Source organism: Pongo abelii, chromosome 1, assembly GCF_028885655.2.
Source record: "Pongo abelii isolate AG06213 chromosome 1, NHGRI_mPonAbe1-v2.0_pri, whole genome shotgun sequence".
NCBI classification, from domain to species: domain Eukaryota; kingdom Metazoa; phylum Chordata; class Mammalia; order Primates; family Hominidae; genus Pongo; species Pongo abelii.
This window is the reverse complement of record NC_071985.2, coordinates 67,310,486-67,328,857: the sequence shown is the minus strand read 5'-3', so window position 1 is coordinate 67,328,857 and position 18,372 is coordinate 67,310,486. Positions and strand designations below refer to the sequence as shown.

The following is an 18,372-nucleotide window of genomic DNA, read 5'->3' as shown; positions in this document are numbered from 1 at the left end:
TTATCTTTTATGTGCCAGGTTTTTGCCCTGTTTGATATTCCTGATGTCCTTCTGGCAGGTTTAAAGATTATCAAGACCTGTTCCCACCTTGCCCTCAGGAGGTGGAAGTGCAAAGTGAAGTACAAATTTCGTCTAGGAAGCCCTCAAAGATAGTGTCAACTTACCTACAGGAATCCCAGGTTAGTGAAGAAGAAAGTGAAATAAGACATTAGAGACAAAAAAAACCATCGTCTTGGGGATAGGTTTTTAAATCCCCATTTTGCAAAGGAGGAATCTGAGACTCAGATAAATTATTACACTAGGAATTTAAGCAAGTCCCTCTCTTCTCTACCTGTGATTAGAATCAACTGAGTAATAGGTACAGGGGTTGGACACATGGAGTTCTTCTAGTTGAAAGTTAGCGTAGAGGACATGGTTTGGCAATGAAGCAAAGTGGTTTTGCTGGTTTTCTGAACCCGAATTAAACTTACAAACCCCGTCACTGGTCTAACGGAACAACTTAGGCCTCCACTTACCAGGGTGAGCCTCTTACTGTGTAACAAAGGTGAGCTTGTAACAAGTGTCTTGCAGACAAACAAACCAGAGAGAGAATGCAAAGTGCTGAGAACACCATTTCCTTTTTTCAAACTATCTAGCTCATTCTTTCTCCTATGGGAGAACAGAAAAAAGGAAGAAAGAGGAGACAGGAATGTTACTCAGGAAAGTCTCTATATGGTTTGAGAACAACAACAACAAAAAAATACATGCCCCCTTAGAAATTCACTTGTTTTAGAGTTGGTCAGTATCAGAAAAATTTTAGCCCAGCTCGATCTGACTCCAAAGATCATTCTAAGATATCTTGGAAAATAATGCCTAAGTCCATTGATCCAATACTCAGGGATGAAAATGTGTTACTCTTCCTTTTCTCCTCTGTATTTCCTCCATATATGAATAAACTGCATGTCAGGGCACCATGAATGGTCATATAGATTACTAAAAAGAATACTGTACCCAGAACCAGTGCACTTGGTTTAATTTCAGACCTTCCAGTTGTTGTTAGAAAATAAGATAAAAGGAAATCAACATGTACTTAATGCCTACTCTTTGCCAAGCATTGCATTGAGGTTTACATATATAACCACTAAGTCTCACTGCAACCCTGAAGGCTATTGTTTCTGTCTTACACATGGAGACATTGAGACACAGGTTAAGTAACTTGACCCAAATTACACAATTAGGTTCTGAGAAGCCAAGCTCCAGACTCAAACTTTTTGATCCCAAATTCAGTGATTTTTGTACTTCACTGCTTTCTGTCTAAAGCCAGGCTTATGTTGTTTCCCTCTCTGTAGACTGAGACAACTGAACTAGTTAATCAACAAGAGTCTTTCTGGCTCTAAGTATCAATTTCTTGAAGGACAAATAAAATGTACAGTGGTTCCTGGGTACCTATTAAAAAACAGATGAAGAAACTTATGAAATTCACGTGTGTGTGTGTTTGTGTAGGTGTATGAGTGGGTGCAAATAATTATATTTTCTTTTTTAAGTGCTTAGAAATGGCTTTGCTCATTTCCTTATTCCTTCAATGTTTCCAAATTTGCCCGAGCCTTTGGTTCTTTATTTCTGTCCTCTTTTCTTCCAGTTTTTAGCTCTCATGCTCCCTCTCCCAATCACAGCATCTCACATCTTCACTGTCGAAAGGCTTTGGTAGAAGGAGCATGGGCAAATGGCTCCAGTCTGTTGAAGCTGGAATCTTTCACCGACCAGCTACTTAATTTCGGGCAGATTATACAAGCTCTCTAACCTGAGTTTCCTCACCTTTAAATTGGAGCTAAAAATTATTCCTTTACGGAGGTGTTGTGAGGATTAAATGTAACGAATGCCAAGTTTTGGCATACGGTAGACTCTCGGTGAACAGCAACTATACTAATGAACATGTTATACTCCTCTTTCTTTCCCCAGAAGAAAGGCTGGCTGAGAATGATCAGCTTTATCAGGAGTTTTTGCAAGTACCGCAGATTTATGTTGAATCCTAGTAAGCGCCAGGAATTTGAAGACTATCTTCACCAGGAAATGCAAAATAGCAAGGAAAGTAAGTCATTTCTGTATTTACCCCCACTCCCTGTTGATATTTTAGCCATCAGGATCAGCCCACATAAGAAGCTTATTGCTTTGTGTCATGCCTGTGGCAGCCTGGAGTTAGCAAAAAACCCCAGGTCCTGTGTGCAAAGCCAAGCCTAGGCCTTCCTAGAGAGGATGCAAGCCCAGAGGCCTCTGCTTAAGGAGCCAGCAAGGTTAGGGAATAATTAACCTAAGGCACTGCAAAATCTCACATTTTACAAAATAATTTCCTTATGTTTTTGAATTTACTCTTTAAAAATTATTTTCAAAATTTTTCTGCTTATAAATTAATACATGCTGTTAATAAAGAGGTAATAAAAATTACAGAAATATATAGTATAGAAATGCAAGTCCCTCAAGAGATAACATTGTTAATGCTTGTAAACCTACCTCCCAATTATTTTTCTGTATATGTATCTTAATATTTACTTTTCCCACAAAATTGATGCCACATATTTGATTTGTAACTTGCTTTTTTTTTTTTTTTTGCTCAACAATGTATCTTGGACATCATTCTATGTCAGTACACATATATCTGCCTTGTTTTTGACTGCCATAAAATGTCCATTATATGGATTAATTCAACAGCTTCACTCATTCATTCATTCATTTAACACACTTTTCGAGAATCTACTATGTGGCAAGCAGTTTGCCAGGTGCTGGAGATACAGTAGTGAACAGTAGTGAGCCTGCAGCAGAGGATCTGCCCTGTGGCACCTACAGATTTCAAACAGAAAATACAAGCCACAGATGTTGGAGCCGGAGTGCCTAGATTTGAATCTGTCACTTTCTAGTTGAAGGACCTTCGGAAAATTACTTTGTATCTCCGTTTTCTCATCTGTAGAATGGGAATGAGAATTGTTTCTATTTCACAGGGTTATTAGAACTATGCTTGGCAATAGTACATGCTATAAGGGGGTTAGCTAGTGTTACTGCTATTATTATATAATTGTGATGAGTAAACCCAATGATAATTGCAGGGAGATCCTATTAGTCAAGGCAGGAGGGCCAGAGAAAATGTCTCCTAGAAAATGACATAAAGTTGAGTTTTCAGAAATGACCAACTTAGGTAGGTGGGATGGGAGGAGAGTGATTTCTAGGTATGTACAGAATCATAAAATAAGAAAGAGGACTGTGCAATTCAAAAACTGCAATCAGGCCAGTTGGACTAGAGATTAATGAGATGGGGCAAATGCTTGAGATGAGATTGGAAGGGTTGGCAGTGACAAATCATGACTCTCTTGATGATATTTGGGTTGTTCCAACTTTCACTTAAACAATGCTGCAAAACATACATATTTTGCAATTGTGTGTTTCTATGAAACAAGTTCCTTAAAATGGGAATGATGGGTAAATGGTTAAAAACAGTTAAATTTTGACCATCCAAAAACATTGCACTAATTTAAACTCTTGCCAACCATATAAACTAGTGTCTGGTTCCTCACATTCTCATCAACACAGTGTGTTGTACATTTTAAAAACTGCCAACCTGGTAAATGAAAAATAATGTGCCAGATAGTCTATTCTTATTTATATTTCTTTAGTAGTTGAGCATCTTTATTTACTGGCCATTTGTATTCTTTCTTGAACTGTTTGTGCCCTTTGTCTATTTTTCTATTGGTATTTTAATACCATTTATTTTAATTTGAAAAAAGTTTGTATATATCTTTTATGAACTGCTTCACAATCAAATATTTTGGCTTCAATAATAGTTCTAGCAGGCTGGGCACGGTGGCTTATGCCTGTAATCTCAGTACTTTGGTAGGCCGAGGCGGGTGGATCACTTGAGATCGGGAATTCGAGACCAGCCTAACCAACATGGTGAAACTTCATCTCTACTAAAATACAAAAATTAGCTGAGCGTGGTGGTGTGCACCTGTAATCCCAGCTACTTGGGAGGCTGAGGCAGGAGAATCACTTGAACCCAGGAGGCAGAGGTTGCAGTGATCCGAGATTGCACCACTGCACTCCAGTCTGGGTGACAGAGTGAGACTCCATCTCAAAAAAAAAAAAAAAAAAAAAAAGTTCTTGTTCTTTTATTTCTTCTTTTAAATAAAACCAGCTCAAGCCCTCATGCCCCAGAATGGTAGGAAGTCCTGTTTCATCATTCTTTGACTTCCCACTTCCCCAACATTATGTGAGAACCCAAGACCTATACTTATCCAATTCAACAGGAGGTCTACCTGACTTCCAATTCCCCTTAGATGCAGGGAAGAGCTTGTGACACTCAGCCTGCCACTGTTCTAAGTTCTTTTATTTAAAATATAGCATACTTATAAGTGACTATATGAGCAGCTGAATACCCATCATCCAAGCCAAGAAACAGAAAATGGCATAACTCAGATGACACCTGGTGCCCCTCTTCAATAGAACTCCCCCTTTACCCATCACAGATGCAACCCCTATCTTGAACACAAGCATTTATTTTACTATTGCCTTTTAAAATGTACATGTGTTTTCACACTCTTTCTATAGTTTCCTGCCTCAAACAAACTTTGATTCCCATTGGAACTTCCACTCCATTAATCTTACTGATTTTCTTAGGCCAGAGTGTGTGTGTGTTTTGTATCTGAGAAAACAGAAGCAATCAAAAGAGGCGTTTTACAGCTTCCCTCCTCTGTATCACCTGGTCAGCCTCCTCTGTATTCACAGGCTCTGGTCACTGAGTAGGCTGCCTGTCCTTTCTCCTAAGGAAGCATCCAGGCCCTCATCTACTCAAGGGCATTCATCCATTTTTGCTTATTCTCCTGCATCATTTTTATTTTCTCTGCTGGATTACTCAATCGGCACCAAATATGGCATAGTACCTCTCAACCAAAAATTAATAATAATTTCTCCCTGATTCTACATTCCCCTCAAATTATCTGGCACATTTGTCTGTTTCCCTTTTGAACAAAAATCGTCAAAAGTTATGAATTCTTGCTGCTTTGTTTTCTTTTCTTCCCGTTTATCTTTAAATTACTTTTTAGAATCACTTTTTAAGCTACAATTTTATAGAGTAAAATCCACTAATTTTAAGAGTGCAATTTGATGAATGTAAGTATCTCTGCCGTCATGATATAGAATACTTGCTTCATCACAAGAAATTCCTTTATGTGTCTTTTTAATCAACACCCTCCCCCTTCCACTACTACTCTCTGGTCTGGCAACAACTGACCTGCTTTCTATTACTACAGTTTTGTCTTTTAAAGAATTTAATATAAATGGAATCAAGCAGTAGTCTTAATGCATGCATGCAATAGTCTTTTGTGACCAGCTTCTTTTACATAGCATAATGCTTTTGAGATTCATCTATGCTATTGCATATGTCAGTAACTCATTCCTTTTTATTGCTGGGTAGTATTCCGTTGTATCATAGCACAATTTGTTTCTTCATTCACCAATTGTTACATATTGGGTTGATTCCACTTTGGGGCTGTTATGAACTACCCTGCTATAAATATTCAGGTACAAGTATTTGTGTGGACATATGTTATTTCTTTTGGGTAAATATCTGAAAGTAGAAATGCTGGGTTATGTAGTAAGTGTATGTTAACTTTATAAGGAATTGCCAAGCTGTTTTCCAAAGTGATTGTACCATTTTTGCATTTTCACCACTGATGTATGAAAGTTTCAATCGTTCCCCATCCTCACCAACATTTGGTATTATCTGTCTTTTTAATTTTAGCCATTCTAGAGGGTATGTAATGGTATCTTGTTTTAGTTTAATTTTTATTTTATCTGAAGACTAATGATGTTGAGTATGTGTTCATGTGCTTGCTTTACATATTAGTCCATTTTCACACTGCTAATAAAGACATACCCAAGACAGGGAAGAAAAGGAGGTTTTAATGGACTCACAGTTCCATGTGGCTGGGGAGGCCTCACAATCATGGCAGAAGGCTAGGGGGAGCAAGCCACATCTTACGTGGATGGCGGCAGGCAGAGAGGAGCTTGTGTAGGGAAACTCCCCTTTTTAAAACCATCAGATCTAGTGAGACTTATTCACTATCATGAGAACAGCACAGGAAAGACCTACCCCCATGATTCAATTATCTCCCACCAGGTTCCTCCCACAACACATGGGAATTCAAGATGAGATTTGGGTGAAGACACAACCAAACCATATAATTTGCCATACATATAGTGCGTTTTTTAGTGAAGTGTCTGTCCGTACCTCTTGCCCATTTTTAAAAAACTTTGTTGTCTTGGCCTTTATTGGGTTATAAGAATTCTTTATATAATCTGGATATATTTTTGATGGACATATTTTGAAAATATATTCTCTCAGTTGATGGCTTGCTTTTTGATTTTTTAAGTAGTGTCTTTTGAAGATCCAAAATCTGAAATCCTCCAAAATCCAAAAGTTTTTGAGTACTGAAATGACACCACAAATAGAAAATTTCACACCTAACCTCACATAACAGGTTGCAGTCAAAACGCAGGGAGGGGCACAATACAAAATTTATTCAGTGTCCCCAAGGAAAAAAATAAAATTACCTTAAGGCTATATGTATAAGGAGTATACAAACATAAATAAATTTCGTGTTTAGATTTGGGGCCCATCCCCAAAATGTCTCATTGTGTATATGCAGATATTCCAAAAATTCAAAATCTGAAACACTTCTGGTCCCAAGTATTTCAGATAAAGTATACTCAACCCATAGTATAAGAACCTTAAAATAGGTTTCCAGACGTTGTAAATTTTATCTTTTTAGGTGTTGGATATTTTTATCTTCCTATAAAATATGCCTGAGCTTTGTTCTGGGATACAGTTAAGTTACTCAAAAATAGTTTTATTCTTTTGGATCTTCCTTTTATGACTGGTTAAGTGAATCCAGAGCCATGTTATTTGTATGGCTATTCTCCACTACCAAGGTAAAACCTTCCTTGGTATTCTACGAGATTCCTCATAAATTATGAGTTTTTCTAGTCTCTCGGTGGAAACAGGCACTATTTCTGCTTCTGTGTGAGCACCAAGGACCGTTCTTTAATGCTTTCAGATCCCCTACCCTCAAGCTTTGGGTAGTTTCCTCATATCATGAGCTGGTTAGCACTCTGCTGAACTTGAGGGAACCTCTGCAGATTTCCAGGTTCTGTCTCTCCTCTTTGAACTCTGTCTTGTAAACTCTAGCCACGTTGGTCTCACTGGACTCTCAGGTCCATCTCCTTAATTCAGAGAGTCCACCGAACTTGACCTGGGTTTTCCCTCTCTGACTGTGGAATGGATCCTACCTCAAGGTGGTAAAGTGGGGCAAGAGTAGGGCTCACTCATTTTTCCCAAGTCTCAGTGATCACTGTCCTTAATTCTCTGATAGTCAGTGTCTTAAAAACTATTTCAATATATTTTGTCTGATTTTTAAAAATCGTTTCAGAAGGGAGGATAAATCCAGTTCTTGGTACTCTATCTTGGACAAAAGTGGACGTTCCGATAAAAAACTTTCAGCAGGCTGGGGGTGATGGCTCAAGCTTGTAATCCCAGTACTTTGGAGGCCGAGGTGGGTGTATCACCAGAGGTCAGGAGTTCGAGACCAGCCTGACCAATATGGTGACACCCCGTCTCTAGTAACAATACAAAAATTAGCCAGGTGTGGTGGCACACGCCTGTAATCCCAGTTACTCAGGAGGCTGAGAAAGGAGAATTGCTTGAACCCAGGAAGCGGAGCTTGCAATGAGCTGAGATAGCGCCACTGCACTCCAGCCTGGACAACAGAGTGAGACTCCCTCTCAAAAAAAAAAAAAAAAAATTTCAGCAGATTAGTAACAGTAGCCAAGTTAGAATGATCATCCTGACTGTAATGTAGGGAATATACTACACAAAAGCAAAATTAAGTGTAGGAAGCACAGTCATGGCTGGAACTAGGGTAAGGCAAGGGAGGCAATATAACACACAAAAATTAAGGAGGCACTGACTGTCAGGCTCATGCAGATGCCAACCCCGTAATTGTAACACGTTGATAGTGAATGCTTCCTTAAACTGTGTCCTAGGCACCTCCCTCACCTTAGCATGTCAGGGACCTAGTCCTGACCCCAAGAACACTTAAGCAGCTTTTGGAACAAATGAAAGATGATGATGCTTTAAACAAATGTCACTGCAAGAAAGACCAATAGTAGATACATTTGAAATATATTTAGAAAGTAGAATCAACAGCATTTGGTGACTAATTGGATGTGGAAAGAGGAAGAAGTCAAATATGATTCCCAGGTAATAGTGAGCTGGAGCTGCTCATACTGGTTGGTAAGAGCCAGCTGTTAAATACCCTGAAATTTTGTGAGCTACTCAACAAATGTCGGTAGCTAAAAATCTATTACAGTGAGAATATTTACTATCTAAATCAGCCAATAATACAAATTAGGTCTCCCCCTCTACCACCAGAGCCAGTTTACAAGCATCCCATGGCTTCCAGGTTTATTTGGTGAATTTATCCACCCTCTTTTCCTAGAATCCCTAACCATCATATCAATTTCCACTGTTATCTAGACTTTTTTTCCCTTCAAACTCAAGTCTAAGAGAGAAAGATTGAAAGATAGTAGGAAAGGGATCTTGTGTCTTATTCCGTATGGTAACCTTAGGGTCAAGCACAGTGTCTGAGACATAACAAGTGCTAGGTATTTATGGACTCTTGTAGTTACCCTCCCATTCCATATACAACACTAAACCAAAAGGAACCCCACCTACACCATAGGGAACACCATACCCACTTCAATGAATCCTGAACAGCACTCCAGAATAAAGGATTTGCAGGCAGAATGGTAAATTCTAGAGCCAGATTAGACATTTTTCTGAAACCCAGCCAGATAACTAACCAAGGTCTATTTGTCAGATCCAGCCCAAACCTGTTCTTTTCTCAGACCTGAATCCCTATGAATAGATGTCTTTGGATATAATCTAGTCAAGAAACTTTCTAAAGGAAGCATTCTATTTTTCTGACACACAATCCAAATCTTCTAGTGGCTCTTGTGCTCTCCTTTACTCGTTACTCTCTTCTGTATTCTAGCTTTCTACCCTCGGTTTCCTTGGTAAACTTCTTTACTCTTGATATTTTGACTTTTTCTTTGTGCTGCTTTCCTCGTTTGCTCCTAAATTACTTCCTGATAAAACTTGAGTAAGCATCATCAGTGCTACACACTCCATTTGGAAGGTTACATCTCGTGTTTCAGTTTCAGTCTCTGCAGAAACCTTAAGGATTAGCGTAACTGTGGTGTGATTCTATTTCTATTAGATGAGCACCTTCAGTGCTCAGTTGACTTGTTTTTTATGTGTGTTGTCATACTATCTGAGTAGACGAGTTTTTCAAGTCCAAGTAAAAAGTTGAGCCCAATGGCAGAAAGTGACTATTTCAATAAGCTAAAAGATGGATCCACAGTCTCCTTTCTTCTTTTTGTTATGCCCAGGTTGAGGGTAAGAGTGACTTGATCAAACAAGATTGTAATTCCTTCTTCTTTCTCTCTCAGATTTCACCACACCACACAACACATCGGGACGTTCAGCTCCGCCCTCCACAAATGTCCGGAGTGCAGACCAAGAGAATGGAGAAATAACCCTTGTAAAGCGTCGTATATTTGGCCACAGGATTATCACTGTCAACTTTGTGATCAATGATCTATATTTCTTTTCTGAAATGGAGAAGTAAGTTTCCCACTTCTCCTTCTTCTGCCCTGAAAATGACTTTTCATCCTTAGGACTGCCCAGCAGAAACTGGCTTGATCTGTTAGAGACACAGTGATTTCAGCCCTGTCCAGTAAGAGTCTCTCCTTCTGAAAATCTTACTGAATGCTGCCACTCAATTGATTTCTATTTTTCTTTTCTTTGGGTGCTAAAAGCTCTTCAGTATTCCAGAAATTCCACTGTTAAAATGCAGTTACTTAGTCCCAGAAAAGGGAGCATGTTTTTCTCCATTATTTACAAATGTGAAAAAGTCCTATTATATAACACCATGAGACCAATATTCTTTAGTCAAAGCCAGGAATTATAATAATACAAATTGTGTGTGTGTCTGTATGACATTAAACAGATATTTTTAAGTTAAGACATATTAGCGTATATTAATTCACCTGTCAATTTTTTTTTACCAGTCAAATTTTTTATGTAAAGCCAAAGTCAATCCAAAATGGGAGGTCTGTAAATTTTTCTTGTATAGACTATACCCCAAAAGCTGTCTACTAATTTTTTTTTATTGATACATAATAGATTTACATATTTTGGAGATGTATGTGATATTTTGATATACTCATATAATGTGTAAAGATCAATCAGAGTAATTGAGATATCCATCATCTTCTTTATTTTTTCTTTATGCTAGACAGATTCAATTATTCTCTCCTAGATATTTTGAAATGTACGATAGATGATTATTAACTGTAGACACCCTACTGAGCCATTGAACACTAGGTCTTATTTCTTCTATCTAACTGTGTATTTGTACCTCTTGATCAAACTGTCTTCATCACCCCACCCCCTACCCTTCCCAGCTTCTGGTAACAACCTGAGATCCACTTTTTTAGCTCCCACATATGAGTGAAAACATGTGATATTTGTCCTTCTGTGTTTGACTTATTTCACTTAACATAATCACCTACAGCTCCACCCATGTTGCTGCAAATGACAGGATTTTGTTCTTTTCTGTGGCTTAATACTATTTTATTGTGTATCTGTATACACCATATTTTCTTTAACCATTCATCCACTGATGGGCACATAGGTTGATTCCATATTCCAGCTATTGTGAATAGTGCTACAATAAACATGGGAGTGCAAATATCTCTTCAACATACTCATTTTCTTTCCTTTGGATATATACCCAGTATTAGGATTGCTGGATGACGTGGTAGTTCGACTTTTAGCTTTTTGAGGAAGCTCCATACTGTTTTCCACAGTGGCTATACTAATTTACGTTGCCACCAACCAGGTACAAGATTTCCCCTTTTTACACATGCTCACCAGCATCTGTTATTCCCTGTCTTTTTGATAATAGCCACTTTAACTAGGGTAAGATGATATCTCGTTGTGGTTTTGACTTGCGTTTCTCTTATGATTTGCGATCTTAGCAGTTTTTCATATACCTTTTGGGCATTTGTATATCTTTTTTTGAGAAATGTCTATTCAGATATTTTGCACATTTAAAAAATCAGATTATTTGGGTTTTTTGTTATTGAGATGTTTGAGCTCCTTATATATTCTGGTTATTAATCTCTTGTCAGATGGATAGTTTGCAAATATTTTCTCCCATTCTGTGGGTTGTCTCTTTACTTTGTTGATTGTTTCCTTTGCTGTGCAGAAGCTTTTTAGCCTGATGTCATCCATTTGTGTGTTTCTGCTTTGGCTCCCTATGCTTCTTACACAAAAACCTTTGCCCAAACCAATGTCCTGCCATGTTTCCCCAATGTTTTCTTCCAGTAGCTTCAGAGTTTTAGATTTAAGCCTTTAGTACATTTTTATTTGATTTTTTTATATGGTGAGAGATAGGTGTCTGTTTTCATTCTGCTGCATATGGACATTCAGTTTTCCTATCACCATTTATTGAAGAGATGATCCTTTCCCCCATTGCACATTCTTGGCATCTGTGTCAAAAGTGTGTTGGCTGCAAAGGCATGGATTTATACCTGAATTGTCTATTCTGTTCCACAGGTCTATGTGTCTGTTTTTATGCCAGCACCATGCTGATTTAGTTACTATAGCTTTGTAGTATATTTTGAAGTAAGCTAGAGTGATGCCTCCAGCTTTGTTCTTTTTGGTCAGGATTGCTTTGACTATTCAGGGTCTTTTGTGGTTCCGTGTAAATTTTAGGATTGTTTTTATCTATTTCTGTGAAGAATGCCATTGGTATTTTGATAGGGATTGCACTGAATCTATAAATTTCTTTGGGTAGTATAGACATTTTAATAATATTATGTTTTCCAATCCATGAGCATGGAATATACTTCAATTGTGTGTGTGTGTGTGTGTGTGTGTCTTCTTCAATTTTTTCATCAGTATTTTCCTTGTATATATTTTTCAGTTCTTTGTTTAAGTTAATTCCTAGGTATTTTATGCTTTTTGTAGCTATTGTCAGTGAGATCACTTTCTTGATTTCTTTTTCAGATTGTTCATTGTTGGTGTATATAAATGCTTCTGATTTTCACATGTTGATTTTTTATTCTGCAACTTTACTGAATGTCTGAGTTCTAATAGACTGTTGGTGAAGTCTTTAGGTTTTTCTAAAGATAAGATTATGTCAGCTGTGAACAAGGCTAATTTGACTTCTTCCTTTCCAGTTTGGATGCCCTTTATTTCTTTCTCTTGCCTAATTGTTCTGGCTAGAACTTCCACTACTATATTGAATAAGAATAGTGAGAGTGGGCATCCTTGACTTGTTCCAGATCTTAGAGGAAAAACTTTCAATTTTTCCCCATTCTATATGATGTTAGCTGTGGGTTTATCATATATTTGCATTTATTATTTTGAGGTATATTTCTTCCATACCCAATTTGTTGATGGTTTTTATCATAAAGAGATGTTGAATTTTATTGAATGCTTCATCATCTATTGAAATGATCATATGGCTCTTATTCTTGATTGTGTTAATGTGATATATCACATTTATTGATTTGCGTATGTTGAATCATCCTTGTATTCCTGGGATGAATCCCATTAGATCATGGTGAATGATCTTTTCAATGTGTTGTTGAATTTGGTTTGCTAGTATTTTGTTGAGGCTTTTTGCATCTGTGTTCATCAGTGATATTGGCCTGTAGTTTTCTTTTTTTGCTGCATCCTTCTCTGGTTTTGGTATTGGGTCAATGTTGGCCTTGTAGAATGAGTTTTTAGTATTCTCCCTTTTGAATTTTTTGAGTTTGAGCAGAAGTAATATTAATTTTTATTTAAATTTTTGGTAGAATTAATGCCATCAGGTCCTGGCATTTTCTTTGATGGGAAACTTATTATGGCTTCAATCTTGTTACTCATTATCTGTTCATTTGAGTTTTCTATGTCCTCTTGATTCAACCTGGTAGTTTTTATGTGTCTAAGAATTTATTCATTTCTTCTAGGATTTCCAATTTGTTGGTGTATAGTTGTACATCATAATCTCTGATGACTATGTCTCTTTTTTGTTTCTGATTTTATTTATTTGGATCTTCTCTCTGCCTTTATCAGTCTAGCTAAAGGCTTAATGATTTTGTATATATTTTTAAAAAACCAACTTTTTGTTTCATTAATCTTCTGTATTTTTTAGTCTTAATTTCATTTATTTCTGCTCTGATATTTATTATTAATATTTTATTCTTTCTACTAATTTGGGTTAGGTTTGTTCTTGTTTTTTAATTCCTTGAGGGCAACATTAGGTTGTTTATTTGAAGTCTTTCTACTTTTTTGATGTAAGTATTTATTTTCTAAACTTTCCTCTTAGTACTGCTTTTGTTGTATCCCATAGATTTTGGAATGTTGTATTTCCATCTTCATTTGTTTCAAGGAATTTTTAAATTTTCTCCTTTATTTCTTCACTGACCCATTGGTCATTCAGGAGCATGTTGTTTAATTTCCATGTACTGTAGAAAACAGTTTCCAAGGTTCTGCTTGGTATTGATTTCTGGTTTTTTTCCATCATGGTCAGATAGGATGCTTGATTTTATTTCTACTTTGGAAATTTGTTGAGACTTGTTTTGTGGTCTATTTTGAAGAATGTTCCATGTGCTGATGAAAAGATTGTATATTCTGTAGCAGTTGGGTGAAATGTTCTGTAAATGTCAGTTAGGCCTATTTGGTGTGGTGTGTAGTTTAACTGCAATTTTTTGTTGTTGTTGATTTTCTGTCTGGATGATCTGTCCATTACTAAGAGTGGGGTATTGAAATTTCCTACTATTATTGTATTGCAACCTTTCTCTCCCTTTAGATCTTTTAATGTTTGCTTTATATACTTGGGTGCTCTCATGTTGGATGCATCGATATTTATAATTGTTATATCCTCTTACTGAATTGACCCCTTTATCATTATATAATAACTATGCCTCTTTTTAGAGTCTTCAACTTGTAGCCTATTTTATCTGATATAACTATAGCTATCCCAGCTCTTTTTTTGGTTTCTACTCACATAGAATATCTTTTTCCATCCCTTCACTTTTAGTCTATGTGTGTTTTTATAGGTGAAGTGGATTTCTTGTAGGTAGCATGTAGTTGGGTCTTGTTTCTTTATCCGTTCAGCCACTGTATGTCTTTTAATTAGAGAATTGAGTCTATTTGCAGTCAACATTCTTATTAATAAGTAAGAACTTACTACTGCCATTTTGTTGCTTGTTTTCTGGTTGTTTTTGAACTCCTCTCTTTCTTTCTTACTGTCTTCCTTTGTGATTAAGTAATTTTCTCTGGTACTGTATTTTAATTCATTGCTTTTTATTTTTAGTGTAACTATCATAGGTTTCTGCATTGTGGTTACTATGAGGCTTACCAAAAATATTTTGTGGATATAACAAATTATTTTAAAGAGATGACAACTTATCTTACATCACAAAGAAAAGAATAGAAACAAAGAAAAAACTAAAATGAATCTCTACACTTTAACTCCATCTTCTCAATATTTGGACATTTTTTCTCAATTTGCATATTTTATATTGCTTGTCTCTTATCAGATTGCTTTAGCTATTGTTCCTTCTGACAAATTTGTCTTTTAGGCTTCATGCTAGAGTTATGAGTGAATTGCACACCACAATTACTATATTAGAATATTCTGGATTGGTCTGTGCACTCACTTTTACAAATGAGTTTTATACCTTCAAAGGCTTCCTTCTTGCATGTTAGTGTCATTTTCTTTCAGAATAAAGAACTCTCTTTAGCATTTCTTGTAAGACATGTCTGTTGGTCATGAATTCTCTCAGCTTTTGTTTGTCTAGGAAAGGCTATCTCTCCTTCATAGTTGAAGGATAGCTTTGCTGGATACAGTACTCTTGGATGGTGGGTTTTTTTTTTTTTTTTTTGCACTTTGAAAATGTTTTCTCAAATTTTCCTGGCCTTTATGGTTTCCATTGAGAAGTCTGTTGCCAGATGAATTGGAGCTTCTTTATATGTTATTTTCTTCTTTTTCTGCTTTTAGGATTCTCTTTGTCCTCGACTTTTAAGAGTTGATTACTATAATACTTGGGGTAGTCTTATTTGGGTCAAATTTATTTAATGTTCTCTGGCCTTCCTGTACCTAAACATGTATGTCTTTGTCAAGTTTTAGAATGTTTTCTGTTATTGTTTTGAATAAGTTTTCTTTTCCTTGCTCTTGCTCAACTCCCTCTTGAACACCAATAATTTTTAGATTTGCTCTTTTGAAGTAATTTTGTATATCTTGTAGGTGTCTTCATTACTTTTCATTCTTTTTACTTTTTTCTCCTCTGTCTCATTATATTTGAGTTCTGAGATAGTGCTGGTAATAATCTCAGTACTATTTGTTTGTTTTGAGTTTCCATATGGGAGAATGAAGCCAACTTGCTTCTATGCTAACATTTTGGAACCTAAAGTGTCTGTCTACTGATTTGAATTTTTATTTCTTTAAAGTGGAACAGAATTTAAAGATTACTGTGAAGCAATTTAATCCTTCTGCATTTTTATACCTTTTTTTATGTTTCAAACTGCCTGGCCACACCTAACTCAACAGTATTTTGTTTTTGTTTTTGTTTTTGTTTTTATGAGACGGAGTCTCACTCTGACTCCAGGCTGGAGTGTGGCACCATCTTGGCTCACTTCAACCTCTGCCTCCCGGGTTCAAGCGATTCTGTTGCCTCAGCCTCCCAAGTAGCTGGTACTACAGGCACATGCCACCATGCCCAGCTAATTTTTGTATTTTTAGTAGAGATGGGGTTTCACCGTGTTGGCCAGGATGGTCTCGATCTCCTGAAATCATGATCGCCTGCCTCAGCCTCTCAAAGTCCTGGAGTTACAGGTGTGAGCCACTGCACCCAGCCAACAACACTTTTTTAAAAAGCTACTTGCCTTCATTAGAATTTCCAAAACATTCTAACTTGTTTTCACAGAAATAATAACTTTTCTTTAATGTTCATATTTTATCAGTTTTCACAAGTTACTAATTATAGCAATTATAGTTACTAATTATCTTTACAATAGGGAAAGACACTTGGGAAGCAACACAACTCCTGGTACACATTCACTTCTACTAGTTTGAGAAAGGTGAGAGTGTACTAAAGGTGTCCCACTAATCTATGCAGTCAGCATGTCATGGGCATCAGTCAGTGTGTTTTTCAAAAATGTAGACACCTGATAACTCATGCATCAGTTAGAAGAGTTTGGTTAAGAGATCTTCTACTCACCCCAGTGATGGATTTAGCTCATTTCCACAGATGCTTGTTGATTGCTCACTCTTTACTGAACACTGGGTTTGACACTGGATATACAAAAAACAACTATGACGTGCTCTGTACTTCTAAGATCCCGCAAACTAAAGAGGATGGCAGAAAAGACACAAACAAAAGTTAGGAAGTGTCTCAGGATGATAGGTGCTATGGGAGAATCAGGCACAGGAAGTATATTTAGACAACTGTAAGTCCTCAGGTATGGTTTCTTGGGAGACCCAAAATTCTTGGGTAATCTAAGCTAAATTTTGAAGGAAGAGTAGGGGTTAGTCAGATAATAAAGGATGTAGGGGGAGGTAATGGAGTAGCAGAGGGAGATACTAGTCAGAGTGAATAGCCTCACCTGCTGCTGCTCCGATTCCCACCACATTACGTCTTCTTCCTCGCTTGACCTCTACAAACTATTCTCTGTATAGCAACCAGCATAGCCTATTAAAAACATAAACCAGACTAGATCATTCTCCTGCCTAAAATGTTCTACTGGCAGCAGGGCGCGGTGGCTCATGCCTGTAGTCCCAGGACTTTGGGAGGCCGAGGTGGGCGGATCATGAGGTCAAGAGAGTGAGACCATCCTGGGTAACACAGTGAAATCCCGTCTCTACTAAAAATACAAAAAATTAGCCAGGCGTGGTGGCGGACGCCTGTAGTCCCAGCTACTCAGGAGGCTGAGGCAGGAGAATGGCGTGAACCCAGGAGGCCGAGCTTGCAGTGAGCCGAGATTGCACCACTGCACTCCAGCCTGGGATACAGAGCGAGACTCCATCTCAAAAAAAAAAATATTCTACTGGCTTCCCATTACCACTGGAATTAAGTCCAAACCTCCTCTCATTGCCTAAAGTGCTCTACAGGAGTGGGACCTGCCTGCATCTCAGGGCTTGCCTCAGGTCAGCACAGGAGAGGGAAGAGCAAGATAGTCCTTAGGCCTTGAAGTCATTAGAAGTGCAATGCTGCAGGGCCAGAATGGGTAAAGAAGGGAAGGTGGGATAAACAAGGGGGTTTGTGGTGAAGAAATTCACTTGAAGGGGCACTTGACATGTTATCTGACCTGTGATAAGTGCTCAGTATTTGCCAGTGGATGAATTATGACTGAATGAATAAAGTCACAACCTGGCCTAGAACTGGCCTTGCCTTTTTTGGGCCAGAAATGAGTCTAGGCTGGGTGCCTTGTTAGTCACTGTTTTCATCTTCTCCTCCTGATTTCCTACTTCACATTTCTTTTTTAGATTTAATGATCTGGTAAGTTCAGCCCACATGCTGCAGGTCAACCGGGCATACAATGAGAATGATGTGATCCTAATGCGGTCCAAAATGAACATTATCCAAAAACTCTTCCTGAATTCTGACATCCCTCCAAAGCTGAGGGTAAGAAAGACTCCCACTCCACTCTGGCCTTTCACCAAGAAGCATTTCCCCAACAAGGACAATTAGAAAGCTAATTGCCAGGCATCTCATAAGTCCTGGCCAACTACATATTAGCAACTCCATGAAAACCGTCTGCCTTTTGGAGAGGGGGTGGTCATCGGGTTCTGGGGGCCAGGAGAGGTTTTCTGCTTTCCCGTGGAGCCTCCACCAGTGACAGGCTCCCATTCTGTGGGTAGGTGAATGTCCCTGAGTCCCAGAAGGATGCCATCCTTTCTGCCATCACAGAGGGCTACCTAGATCGGAGCATCTTCCACGGGGCTATCATGTCTGTCTTTCCCATCGTTATGTACTTCTGGAAAAGGTAACTGTTTCTCCTTATTCAGTGACTGCTAGATCAGGAAAACACACTTAGTTTGGAGAGAGTTTTCTGCCTTCCTCTAGCACTCTGTTTCATAGTTTCCAGTTTCTAGGGGAAACTAAGATGGTGTTTTCTTATCCTATTCACCTCACTCCATCCCTCACACAGAACACCAAACACTGAATCCACAGATGGAAGGCAGAGTAAGACTGAGAGCCAAATGCCTGGTTTCCCACCCCTCCTCTTTCCAT

General features: G+C 37.9%; 1 protein-coding gene across 4 annotated transcripts in view; it reads left to right on the top strand.

Moving 5' to 3' along the window:
- The window catches only part of RGSL1 (regulator of G protein signaling like 1), a 118,125-nt gene that overhangs the window by 84,669 nt on the left and 15,084 nt on the right, over positions 1–18,372 (top strand). For 3 of the 4 annotated variants that reach the window (XM_054524524.1, XM_054524522.1, XM_054524532.2), the window contains exons 14-18: positions 59–179; positions 1,939–2,068; positions 9,532–9,706; positions 17,625–17,763; positions 18,000–18,124. In XM_054524524.1, coding sequence (XP_054380499.1) covers positions 59–179; positions 1,939–2,068; positions 9,532–9,706; positions 17,625–17,763; positions 18,000–18,124 — 690 coding nt within the window. The remainder of the gene's footprint in view (positions 1–58; positions 180–1,938; positions 2,069–9,531; positions 9,707–17,624; positions 17,764–17,999; positions 18,125–18,372) is intronic. The other variant, XM_054524543.1, reaches the window with a different exon arrangement.